The sequence below is a fragment of the Euwallacea fornicatus genome, chromosome 8 (assembly GCF_040115645.1).
Source record: "Euwallacea fornicatus isolate EFF26 chromosome 8, ASM4011564v1, whole genome shotgun sequence".
Lineage (NCBI taxonomy): Eukaryota > Metazoa > Arthropoda > Insecta > Coleoptera > Curculionidae > Euwallacea > Euwallacea fornicatus.
The window spans coordinates 4,419,156-4,431,880 of record NC_089548.1 but is presented as its reverse complement, the minus strand read 5'-3'; the positions used below and the strand labels follow the sequence as shown (position 1 = coordinate 4,431,880).

Sequence of the window (12,725 nt, the reverse complement as noted above, 5' to 3'; positions counted from 1 at the left end):
CATATATTCTGTTACCATAATTTTGTTTATTATTCCAAGTAAACTTTTATCCATTCCCATGTTTAAAGAACACCATTACCGAGTGTATTGACTGCCTGTAACGGTGTCATATTTGTATCAAGGTTGTGAAGTACATTATTATATTTCAAACATCAAGTTTAAATTCCGAAGAAAAAATCCAAAATCCAAACTACCGGAATTGTTGCAATTGGATGATCAGAGGCCCACTAACGTGACCGAATCGCAACAGAACCGCGATCTGAAAAATCATGGCTTGTCCACGAACGTGTCCGTTCCAGCAGAGAGTTGGCAATATTAGTAGGAATCGATTTTCTGGTGTTCTCAGAAATGTAATAAAAAATACGCAACGTATGAGAACGACTGAGATGTCCATGAAGGCTGATGAGATATGTCGAAACGTGTCAAACAGCCAAAAGAAGCTCTATTGCTAAACGACCGAGCAGAGCAGCGAAACTCATAGAAAATTATTCACAGACCAGGATGATGACTCGGCTCATAGAGTTCCTGAGATCAAAGAAAAAATGGACGATAAAAGATGGAGGTGCAATTTGTCACTGAGGTATCATCAGCTCTAGCAAAAAGTAAATTTCTCTGAGACGTAAATGAAAACTTTATCTGGCGGGTACTGGACATTTGCACAGAACGTGGTCTGCACTCTCTTGTTGGTTTTGGTGGGTCTTGTAGCGTCACTGACGCTCTATAGGAACTGGGTGGGGAAGAATGCTGAGAACACTGTCATACACTTGATCAATCGTAACACTAACTTCACCCTTATACAATATTTATCTATCTCACACAGAAATTTACACCAAATAATATTTCTTTAAATTTCTAATTACACTCCATTGATTTCAGACAAATGCTGCAGCACATCCGCACTATTCCTGAAATAACTCTGCTTGGCAACACATCTCCCAATCTCAAACGCCTCTCCGTCTTCTCCTTCATGGTTCGCCACCCCAGAGGGACCTTTCTTCACCACAATTTCGTGTGCGCAGTCCTCAATGATGTATTCGGAATACAAGCTCGCGCAGGCTGCCCATGTTCCGGCGCGTACGCGCAGGAATTACTGGGCATCGATCAGAGTCTCGCTGACCAATACGAAAACATCATTTTGGAGGACAGACGGTTGTCCAGCCTCAATTTGGGCGTCGATAATTCCACTTTAGAGCTTCTTAGACCTGGATTCACGCGCATCAGTCTTCCGTATTTCATCAATGACTCAGAATTAGCTTTTGTCATGGAAGCAGTCAAAATGGTGGCTACTGAAGGTTGGAAGTTGTTGCCCCAGTATGTAGTCGATTTGGAAACTGGCGAATGGAGGCATCACACCAATGCAGTGCAAAAGGATCGAAAATGGTTATCTTCTGTTCGATATATCGATGGGAAGATGACTATGAATGAGCGAAGAATATCTGGTCCTGGATTGTTTCCTCAGAGTTATTCAGAGTGCCTGCAGACTGCCAGGAATCTGTTCAATAGAGCGAGGAAGACTGCGAATAGGCTGCCTTATCAGGATCAAGGGATTGTTTTTGATAATAGGGGGGAGAAGTTGCGTTGGTTCATGCTGCAGCATGAGGCGCAGTCGCTGCTCACTAGCAATGCGCAAAATGTCAAGCAGAAGGCTCCCTTTGACCCTGGGTCGTACATGACATCCAAAAAGACTGATAAATCCGAGGAGAATCCCCAAAAGACTTCAACGTCAGGCATTCCTCAAGCCAGCGGAGCAGGATCTCCCCGCCACTATAGCTTGCCCTCACTTGATGATCCAAAGATACTTACATGTTCGTCTCCAGTGCCCTACTTCTTGCAGGATGTCAACGGATTATATTATCCACAGATATCACAACCTGCAGTCAATTTTGCTGTTGGGGAATCAGTAAACTCAGCTAATCTCCAACTTCAGCAGCAGAATTTTGTCAGAGACCGGTACATTCTTACAAAATTTGATGATTTTTAAGACGCTTTAATTTAAGGTCTTTCAGGTGCTTGAGTTTGGGTCATCCGAATGTTTCTCCGCCAGTATTGAGTCCGCAGACTCGTGTGAGTCTCGGTATGGGTGCTTTCAGGCAAAGACAGATGAGCTGCAGCAGTCAGAACGAACTGCATTCCTTAGATTCAGATGCCAATCTTTCTCCAACTCATAGCCTCAATATTTTGAGTTCCAGCACTGTCGACTGCAGCCAAGTAAGTATTCAATGCGGCCCAGTAAAAAGTCTACGAAAGATCGTCTACCAAACCTTGAAAGTCACAACCCCTTTCTAAAACAATAAAGACATACCAACGTTTTGTGCGCATGTCCCATAATACCCTCAAATTTCGTCCCTAAGTTTTCAATTTTTTTGTGCTAAGCGTCGTGTAAAAAGCAAATTAAAAGAAACCAAATCCGATGTAATTAGGCACTTAATTTCCAAATTTTCAAAAATTTTGAAATTTAAAAAAATCTAAAAACTTCCATGTCAATGCCGAAATCAAGGCACTTTCAGGTCGGGTTTCTTTTTGTTCAAGAGCTTTGGTAACCATATTCGATACCAAGCCCCTCATAACTCCCAAATTCTGGAAAAGTTTCATGGTTGAAAGAACCAGTTATGTGAATACGTTTTAGATATGTTGGAGCTGATCCAGAGGTTGCAATTTAACGGTTTGAATTTTCTCCATTACTCTTCATTCGCAGGCGAAATTTAGAAGCTAACCGTTAGCTACAGCTTTTTTTTTTACTCTTTATTTGTAGACCCCAGAGAACCCCATTGCCGCAATATTTTAAAGGTCTAATTTTCAAAAAAGGAGTTTCCACGTGCCTTTTTTACGTGCCTACTTTAAAACTAAAATGTTTATACGTTGTTTTAGGTGGGTCGGGCCTCCCCTGTCCCTGATCTCCAAACATACGTGACTGAAATGACCAAAGAACTAGCCACAAATATTAAGTCTGAAATTAGAGAAGTTATTTCCAAAGTCGAGGATGTGTTGGAAAACACTGATAGCGATAGGGACAATTCCTTCTTTTATGAGAGGAATGGTTCGTATGTTCGTAAGCGATTTAAAAATTTTTCTATATAATATTGCTATAGGGAGTGGAAGTGAGGACGGACGAAGCGACTCAATCTCAGCCAACGAAGTAGCCGAATACCTCGAAAAAATATCCATCGAAATGGCCAATGAGGTCAAATCTGAAATTCGGGATGTTGTCAGTGCCGTTGATGTATTTATAACTCCTGAAAGTACTCAGCTGACCTACTCACGAATACATGACCTGAGGAATAGCCCTCCGAAATTTGAAGAGAAGCAAGAGAATAACGGATACACTCCTGGAAGTAGCAGTGACACTGTAGTGAATGTGATAACTAATACCAAACCTTGTGAGGAGCAAACGGGTGCTAAGAGCAAGATTTTGTCTTCGTCCACTGTAGCCAGTGTTAGCTCTCAAGATAGGTAATACCGCAGGCTACAAAAGCAACAATAAACGACTTTTAAAGTGAATTTTCAGCGGCATAAACATGTCTTTCCAAGAACATGAACATTTCCAATTCAATTCGAACATGTCAGAGTTCAAAACTCGCAGCAACTCCGATTCAAGGGGGCACAGAAAGTCTGAGTCGGAAATTAAATTCTCAACACTGCAGAAGAGACCGACAATTCATAGAGACATGAGCGACGATCCGAATACTCTGGAAACTATGGCAGCGAAGAAATGGTGCTGTCCGGAAAGAAACTTGTGGTCGCCCACAGTGCAAGCTATTACTGAGTATAAGATGATAAGAGATGGTAATGACGCTGATTTTGAATCGAAGATGTGATTATAATTGCGTTTTGATATATTTTTAGGTGACAAAGTAATGGTATGTCTCTCAGGAGGCAAGGATTCTCTTAGTCTGCTGCATACGCTTCTTCAATATCAGACCCACGCCCAGAAGGAAGGAGTTTTGTTCAGTATTGGTGCCATAACCGTCGATCCCGACTCTTCTAAATGCGACCCTTGTGTTCTCATTCCTCATCTGAAGGGTTTAGGGGTGCATTATATTATTGATGACAAGAAAAGTGATCCAGGCTGTGAGACTGGTGAGTAATTTAGTGAATTCAAAAACGACGACACTTACGACGCACCTTTAATTCAGAAAAAAAGGAGGAAGCCAAAGAAAACTTGTTTAGCTTCTGTACGGCTACAATGAGACATCGTCTGTATTCAGCCGCTAAAAGCTCTGGATATAACGTCTTGGCGATTGGTCAGCATCTGGATGATCTCTGCGAAAATTTCTTGTTGTCGGTGTTCCACTTGGGCAGGATGCGCACAATGAGAGCCCACTATTACATAAAGTAAGTAAAGGTGCCTTTCGAATTGCTTTGTCAAATTCCTTGTCCGTTATGAGAGATGACGAATCTAATTTCTTTTCCAGGGAACACGACCTGAGGGTGATTCGGCCCCTGGTCTATGTACGAGAGAAGGCCCTTCGTCAATTCTCAACCAATGAATGCTTGCCTGTTTGTATGAATTCCAATCCAAATCTGTCGAAAGAGCGCCAGCGGATCAAGCAATTGCTGACTCAACAGGAAATATTGTTTCCAATGCTTTTTGTCAGTTTGAGGAATGCCTTGCACCCCTTGATAAGTAGGTTTAATTAAATTTTAGTTGTTTTGCATCCAGAGCAAGTGTAGTGATTACTGGCGAAAATGTTAAGGGTTGAATTCCCCAAATTCTGAGCAAATCATGGTTAAAACAAGTTATGTTATTCAATTTTAACATCCAATTTTTAAGGAATTTTTGAGCTGTTTTTTTTAGTTATACCAAATGTTTCTGGGTCTTTCGCGTTAAAACTCGTATTCTCCTAGTAACTTTTTAACCGAAAGTCGGAGCTAAGTTGAATGAAAGTGCGTTTTAAAACGAGATATATTAGAAAACATCAAATATGGTACGAAAACTACTATATAGGTCGGGAGTTCTTCGTAATACAAGCAATCGAAAGAATCATTAAAAAAAATTTATATGCACCAACTTGTCAAGAATCGTAAATTTATTAAATCGAAAAAGGAAATAAAAATATAAAAGGTGCACTTTAGAACTGAATCCGTTCTATTTTTGCATAAAATTTTCCGAAAAAAATCTCTCAAGAATAGGAAAATGCCTTGAAAAATAAATATGCTAGTTGAAAGGGGAAGTTTATATGGAAATCTTATACGTGCTTTCATCTGAAAGTGGTCACTTACGAGAATATCATTTTGAAACACAATTTCCTACTCATAGCATTAACTGCACTTTCAAGAAAATGCACCGTTTCGTACTCGTTTTGCAATGTATTATTTTCTAATGAATCTTCGGTGTTAGGAGTTATCAGCAGGTGTATCACGTTTAATACACTTTCCGGCTTTTTGTGGGTAATTACGTGTGTAAAATATATATTATTTAACCCACAAAACCCAAACGAAAGTTTTTTTATTTGCAGGATTTCAAATTAAGGAATGTGAGATGAAATGCAGACGTCTCTCTAAAAGCAGCAAAGATCAACCTTCCGACTCCTATGAGGACACTGATGAAGAACCAATCGCGTCAGATGACTGAGTTTTTTATGGTATTTTAGAAGTTTTTAAATATTCTTCAAAGTACAAATTGGCGGTTTTATAGCCTTTAACTTACCTGTCGATGATTTGCTTTGTATATTTTTGTTAGACTTCGATTTGTTCTTTTTGTTACGGTATAAAAAAAAATTTTATACATTTTTTAAAAGTTTTTTGCGTCGCTAAGACTTCCATTTAATTTCCATGCAAGTGTTATAGTGTGATGCAATCGCTAAAATAGTCTCTGATATTTATTAACCTGGACTAACCGAAATTGGGGCTAACTACGAACCGTAGGGAAATTTGACCCCTCGAAATCTTTCTAATTGTTAGTTAAAGCCAGTCGAAACTCTCCTTAAAATTCCATTAACGAAATCAGTTTTTGTGTTACCCTGTATTTGAATTAACCCGAATGCTTTAAAAACTTGTAAATTAGAAAATGAAGGCATAAGTGAGAATATAGAAAATCACTATAAATCTTTTCTAAACAGTCTTTCCACTATTTTCGTACAATTGTACTTGGTTAGGTGTAGTCGATTCTACAGAATGTCTTGCATGTATAGAAACGTCTGAATACCTGCAAAAAATATTACTGCCGTTGAGCAATTTGGCTTTCGATTAAATCGTAAAGGTAGAGAACTTAAAATATGGTACTTCTTAGACTAAGGTGTTAGTGTTAAAAGCTTTAAAGTTGGATATTCCATTTTTCCTTCGGCATATGTATGAATTTTTCAAATTAGTATTTCAAATTGTGATTTCGGTTTAGTGGCTTTAAGAGCAGTTTTTTAATTTTATTAAGAGTCGCTTGAGTCTGTAAATTTGGCCTAAAATGTGTGTATCAATTGCCCGAAGTAGTTGTTATTTGCCTGAAAATTTTAATGGAAAAAAGAGGAAAATAATAATAAAAATCTTAAAATTATTCCAAAACTACTTTTCTATATCGATTTAAATATTTGCCTGAAGCAAATCATCTAGAAAGTAAGGACTTCGCTTGTTATTTTTCATTTTTTGCCATGCTAAGCAAAAATAGGGTCCTTTTTCCTCCATACACTATTTAATTTTTATACTTATTACTGAAAATGCCATTTTCGTATTTTTGAACTGTAGCATTAGAATTTTGTCTCATTGTAAGTAAGGAAAAAGTACTTACGTAATTACATTGGTAAGAGTTATTATATGCTTCCCTGGAAGCGGAAGAAGTGATTTTAAATGATATATTTTACTATTGTTTTAACGAGATGTTATTTAATACTGTTGAAAAGGATTTAAAAATGATATATGTATGTATTTAATTTCGACAACTCTGAATAAAGATACAATGATATATTAGATTTGTGTCGTCCCAGTCCCTCGGTACCTTGGATAGAAAACATCAATAGATCTCCCTTTTCGTTTATTGAAGTGGACATTCATAATAATTGCCTATATTACAGTATTTCCAAAGATACAGGCTAATGTATTATTACTTCATAAGAACGCAAGAGGAACTTCAATATTGAGAGGGAGTTACTTCTTGTCGCAGGCGGGGTGGTCAGAGTTTGCGGGACATTCGCAGCTTTCTCCTAAAAAAGTAAAGCTCTATAATCAGTTCAATCGCTGAGTAAATTCAGGCAAAAATAAGGTAATTTGGCGGATATTTTTGATTACAATTTATATGAACTATTTGAGCCTTTGGTTTTCAAAAATTGTCGGGAACCCGAGTGCAAAATTTAATTCACTTAATATAAATGAAGGAAATGGATGAGAGGTAAGGGATTACCTGACAGGAAAGTAGCTACACCAAGCTTCTTTTAGACTCAAGGTACACTGCTAGCTAGCTTAGTCTTAACCCAAATTTTTTCCCGATTTAACACCCATAATAAAAGGATAATCAATAAAAAAACCAAGAAAGACGTTGAAACATTAGAGGTACGTCTTGGATCGATTCATCTGTTCGCTGGTTTCAGCCAGATATTTGATGGCAAATAGCGAATGGCTTAATCAACGCCCGACGTCTACGGTTGACCGCGTACGGTGAGGTTTTTTTTTAATGATCACCCGTCATTTTAGTGACCAAAGACGTATGAATAAATAATTACGCTAATGATTGATGATTATTTACAATTTAGCAATTAAAAAGGGATGTTACCTGATTTTTCAGAACATTTGCAGTCCGGTCCACACTTGCATCCATCCCCACAAGAATCTTTGCAAGTATCTGGAACGAAATGTGCGAACATTTAAGGGTTTTCAGCTAATTCGTGACGTTGCTATTCGAAATTCTATACGAGGTGTCGCTTAAAGATACGGCGCAACTTTAAGGCAACTTAACGAGACATTGAAAATAATTGATGATTTCAGCGTCTAATATCAACAAACCTACCCCGTAGCTACGCTTCTGAAATTTCTATACGAAGTCTTATAGGTCCATGACAAATAACGAAAATTGTCGTTAAAATAGTTTATGTATTTTTTAAAATAATAAACTCTTTTTTTTATTAAAAAAAAAAATTAAACGATTTCTTTAAGTTTCCCACCCTCTGTTTCGAAAATGGAGCGATTCCGAACATATGTTTACATACTTTTTTTCTTATTTATTCACAACGAATATTCCCATAAACAAACACTTGTATAATTCTTTCAATCGCTGAATTTACAACGAATCAATACCGACACTAAAACCATTTGTATCATCGACCCCTAATTAAGAACTTAGACTCACCTTTGCAGGGTTCACAAGGAGAGGGCATCTTTAATCTTTACCGATCTGAATCTTCCACCGAAAATGATTATTCTCTGATTGCTAACTCACTGTACTCTCTTTATATCAAGACTTCTTCCGTTACCCTATTTGCACAATCACAATCATTGATCCGTAGCTAGCTTTGGAGGGAGTCGATGTTTGGACATGGGCGTAGGATGAGGAGATTTGCTTGTGGTTTACGATGTAGTTCATGGATATTAATTACTCTGACATGTAATTTTGATTATGGAATTTTTCAGTATCTTCTATAATCTCCTAACTTGTGGAGCAGCGTCAATTTCCCCCTCGCATAAACCAGCATTTTTCCGATGGAAATATTGAATATCGTAAGTCGCAAGGTTTTTTCACGAAGGTTTTTGCTCACATCGCACGAGGAATAAAGGAGTCTACGGATCTATAACTTAAAAGGTTTTCACTATGAAAATGTGCGGTTTAGGGCTTTGAATAGTGCCGTAAGTTCTTATATTGCTTAAGCACACCACTGATTTTGGTGACAATCTTAATTACATTTAAAACAACACCGCAGTTTATGATTCCCCAACCGTGGATCATTACGCTTGAATTAGCTGCATAAATTATATTAAAACAAAAAAGTCTGGTATATATTTTACTATTATTTTGTATATAGAATAGAGATGCTTTCTTATGCCATTAATGAAATAGCAGAAATTGTTTTCCAGGTATCGTGAAAACGAAATTAGTTTATGGAACATTTTGCCAAGGACTTAAGGCACTAGTTGATTAATGAAGCAATTAATTAATGTCATCGGCAGAAGAGGGTCAAGGGAAGGTTCACTAGAAAAAACAGAATTAATCCAAACTCATTAAAATTTATAGGAATTGCAATTAATATGTCTTACTCGAAGGTGAGGTAGTACCCTATTGTCCTCAAAAACAATTGCTTGAAGCAACTCAATGAAACAGAGAAGATTCAATTAGAAGAAAATCGGGAGAAATGCTTGATATTCTTAAACTGTGTGGCGTCTTTTAACAGAATTTTCTTTTCTTTTTCATATATAGCGTTCGTGCTCAAACTTTTTAGTAATTCTCGAAACAGTGTAGCTATCAGCAAAGGGATATACAGGACGAGTCGTAACGGAACCGGCCTAGAGCAGGTGCCTGTAGGGGACCTCAAAATATGACGGAGTGTCGAATATATTTCTTCTACGGTTAATCGTTGAGGAGATGTCGACCTCCAAAGATGTCTTGTAAATTTCTAAAAAACAGCATATTTCAAAAATACATCATCACAATACAACCAAATTTGGAAGATGCTTTATTCTTATCAACATCTTCGGTCGATACATGCTCCATAAGGGTGGGATCAGGGGTAAAGTAAGGTCTAAAACAGTTGGGTTTTTTTATCTCTAAAGTAACTAACAAACGGACGATATCATTTAATAGAAAATTTGATTCTAAATCTTTGATTTCCCTTTAGAATTTGTCGAAAACCGTATTATTTTCGATAAAATTGCAGTTTTGAGAAATACATTCAAACCAAATTTAAAGGGATTTGAAAGGATTACCAGTCAAAAACAATTAGGTTTTTCTTGAACAGCTTACCAATGAAAAACTGAATCGTTTTTGACTGGTAATCCCGTTAAATCCCTTCGAATTTGGTTTGATTTTATTCCACAAAAGTGCGATTTTATTAATAATGATTTTAGACATGGTAAAAATACCACCTCTTTCAGACCTTACCTTACCTCTAAAACAATCCTTCTCGCGGATATTTCAATTTCGATATTAAGAAGAATAAAACTTGTTCCAAGGTTTAAATTGCGATGACGCACTACTGAAATATATGGTTTTTTTTAGAAATTTGCAGGTCAATTTCGAAGGGCCACATCTCTTCAACTATAGAAAATCAAATATCAACTATAGAAAAAAAATCAACAAATCGTAATATTTTGAAGTCCCCTACAAGCCTCTGCTTTGAATCATTTTTCAAATGGAGCGGGCCTCCAACAGTAGTAAGAAATTTAGTTCAAACTATTAGGAATGTTACTACTAAATTACTCAGACTGCTTAGATTACGAGAGAGTCACGACCATGAGTTTTTGATTAATCATTGAAAATATATGATATGAGTACTCGATGATCGAACCAATTATAAAGTGAAGAGATTTTGTTAACTTGGTCTACCATGTAAAAATGATCGCCCTAGGATCTGAAACAAGTACTTTCCAAGACCAAAAGGATAAGAAAATGTCTTCAATAGGATGCAACAGCCGCAAATTTTATTTCTGAACTACATCTGATTCAAATCATAAATCACAAGAATCAATGGCAATTAAATGTGAACATTAAAATTACAAACCAAAACTCAACGTATTAACATAACAAACACTCGGTTTAGTTGATGACAGGGTAGGAGTCGTCCTCGGAAATACCGCATTCATTGGTACCACGACGAATCCTGAGGTAACCACTTTCTCCCCATAGAGTTCCCCAAGAGTTCTTAACGATCCAGTAATCCTCATCATTCTCCGATCCATACCCTACAATCAGAACACCGTGGTTCAAGTTCCATGTGGTGCATTTGCTGTTAGAGAAAATTCCAGAGTTATAGAATTGGATGTAGGTGGCATCCAGGGCTACGGAAATAGGTCCAACACTGGAAACCATTTCCAAAAGGGCTCCTTCGTCACCGTAAGAATAGAAGTAGTCATCAATTTTGGTTACCACCTGGGAGGCTTCGTATTTGCAGGCACCATCTTTGGCTATTATAATAGAAAATTTCATTTAAAATGGTTGGAATTCTTGAAGGGGAGACTCACCAGTGTATGGGTAGTCAGCTTCAGACTCGATACCATTTTTGGCGATGTAAGGGAAAGTTTTTTCCATAAATCCTCCACTGCATCCGAGGTTAATGTCTGTAGTACAGTCGACCAATTGTTGTTCGGAGAGCGATGTGAGTTGGCTTGTCTTTTTGTAGAGAGCACCTTCAAGAGTTCCAGTCTGTAGAGTCAATTCACATTAGACATGGATACTTTCTGGTCATAAAGCGCAACCTCATGTTAAATAATGTGGACAAGAGGCGGCGTGAATGGTAAAAATAACGCTCCCAAAATACGGAGATCTTCAATAGTGTCCTTGATCGCAAATTTGAATCTTTACTGATTGAATATTAAAAGCTTCGTAATGTGTAGTCAAACACTCACCAGAGAGAAAGCCCAACAGCTTCCACATTGTTTTTGGTCCTTGACAGGGGTAACGTAACCTTGTTCCCTCCAGTCAATCGAACTTTCCACCGCCAACCCCTTCTTCTCATACCTAGTTGCACTGGTTGCAATCAGAGCAGCTGGTTTCTTGTGCAGGTTCAAGTAGGCCTTAAACTCTTCTTTACTCCAGTCAGCGAATTGGTTCACGGCTGTTCAATCAATTTTTTAAATTAATCGTCACGATGAATCATTGAAACCATACCCAAATCATAGGAGACCAGTCCTCGGGCATAGAGATCATTGTGGTCTTCAATCTCCTTCACATTTGCACTGTAAATGGCGAATCTTGTGGTTTCTTCCACTTGGCTGCTGTAGGTCTTGCCGTGCTTCAACTATGAAAACAACATTTTTTTTTCTCTACGTCTCTAGGAATTCTTCAAAAACTTACTTTGAAAGCCTGAAACTCGCTGGAGAGCTTCGTAAGGGAACCACCCACGGCGACTACCAACAAACTAGCCAAAATGAAAGTTTTCATAATTACCCCAAGTGTATCTGATCCTAAAAATTGCCATTTCCATTGATTTATATAGATCAACCAATTGATGCCGTGCTATGTAAATACTTATAAACACTTCATGAATGCTCTTTGTCACCTCAATTCATATCATTGTATCATTCTTATCAATTCATTGAGGTAAATGCGTTTTAAGGTCGATTGATGTAAGTTGGAAATTATGCTCCTCAAACTGATAAAGACATTTGTTGAGTATGTCTAGAGGGCAAATAATTGTTAACACATTTACAGATTATTGCTGTGGATTCTTTCCTTTTAAACCGCATTGAGTAGTGAAGCACTCGATAACAGAACAAGTCTAGATTAGAGAATTTCCATCTAGTGGTTTCAAAACTTCAGATTCTTTCACAGTAACAAATAAATGATTTAATTAAAAATTAAAGCACCATTTTAAGCATCATTAGATGAACATTTTATTTTTTTAATATATTTTGGAAGTGAGAAAGTAAACTATTTCCGTGCAGATTTGATTACATTTCCATTGAGGAAATATGGTGCCGACCTGAAGTTTCACACTGCATCACGTAATTATTCTAGTGACTTCAGAATTCCAAGTTCTGATATTGAGTAAATACTCATAGCACATTTAAGGTAAGAAAATATTTAATTATTACTTCAACCGATCCATCATTTTAAGCATAAGTAAATGTTCCAATAGAGTGGCTGAAGACAGTTC

General features: G+C 37.4%; 2 protein-coding genes and 1 long non-coding RNA gene across 4 annotated transcripts in view; 1 reads left to right on the top strand and 2 right to left on the bottom strand.

The window, feature by feature from the left end:
• Positions 1–6,897, top strand: part of LOC136340889 (uncharacterized) — a 42,124-nt gene extending 35,227 nt beyond the window's left edge. The window contains exons 7-15 of one of the 2 annotated variants that reach the window (XM_066285323.1): positions 877–1,950; positions 1,998–2,208; positions 2,869–3,037; positions 3,090–3,450; positions 3,506–3,783; positions 3,844–4,077; positions 4,134–4,332; positions 4,413–4,624; positions 5,457–6,897. In XM_066285323.1, the coding sequence (XP_066141420.1) occupies positions 877–1,950; positions 1,998–2,208; positions 2,869–3,037; positions 3,090–3,450; positions 3,506–3,783; positions 3,844–4,077; positions 4,134–4,332; positions 4,413–4,624; positions 5,457–5,572 (2,854 nt within the window). In that variant the 3' untranslated portion in view covers positions 5,573–6,897. The remainder of the gene's footprint in view (positions 1–876; positions 1,951–1,997; positions 2,209–2,868; positions 3,038–3,089; positions 3,451–3,505; positions 3,784–3,843; positions 4,078–4,133; positions 4,333–4,412; positions 4,625–5,456) is intronic. The other variant, XM_066285324.1, reaches the window with a different exon arrangement.
• Positions 6,898–6,946: 49 nt separating this feature from the next.
• On the bottom strand, positions 6,947–8,420 carry LOC136340908 (uncharacterized). Its single transcript, XR_010732393.1, has 3 exons — positions 8,270–8,420; positions 7,697–7,765; positions 6,947–7,130 (listed from the first exon to the last, which is right to left on the bottom strand). It is a non-coding gene; the product is annotated as an uncharacterized lncRNA (long non-coding RNA).
• Positions 8,421–10,529: 2,109 nt separating this feature from the next.
• Positions 10,530–12,081, bottom strand: LOC136340902 (digestive cysteine proteinase 3-like). The gene is made up of 5 exons (XM_066285352.1): positions 11,924–12,081; positions 11,738–11,867; positions 11,476–11,684; positions 11,092–11,272; positions 10,530–11,034 (listed from the first exon to the last, which is right to left on the bottom strand). The coding sequence occupies exons 1-5, from the start codon at positions 12,008–12,010 to the stop codon at positions 10,667–10,669; spliced, it is 975 nt and encodes a 324-aa protein (XP_066141449.1). The 5' UTR covers positions 12,011–12,081; the 3' UTR covers positions 10,530–10,666.
• Positions 12,082–12,725: the final 644 nt, after the last annotated feature.

Excerpts from the sequence above, each read along its gene's own strand:
- LOC136340902 (XM_066285352.1), bottom strand. The coding sequence starts at position 12,010 with ATGAAAACTTTCATTTTGGCTAGTTTGTTGGTAGTCGCCGTGGGTGGT. Across the intron at positions 11,868-11,923 it reads GCGAGTTTCAGGCTTTCAAA|TTGAAGCACGGCAAGACCTA; the intron begins GTAAGTTTTTGA and ends TTGTTTTCATAG. Across the intron at positions 11,273-11,475 it reads GCTGTTGGGCTTTCTCTCTG|ACTGGAACTCTTGAAGGTGC; the intron begins GTGAGTGTTTGA and ends TTGACTCTACAG.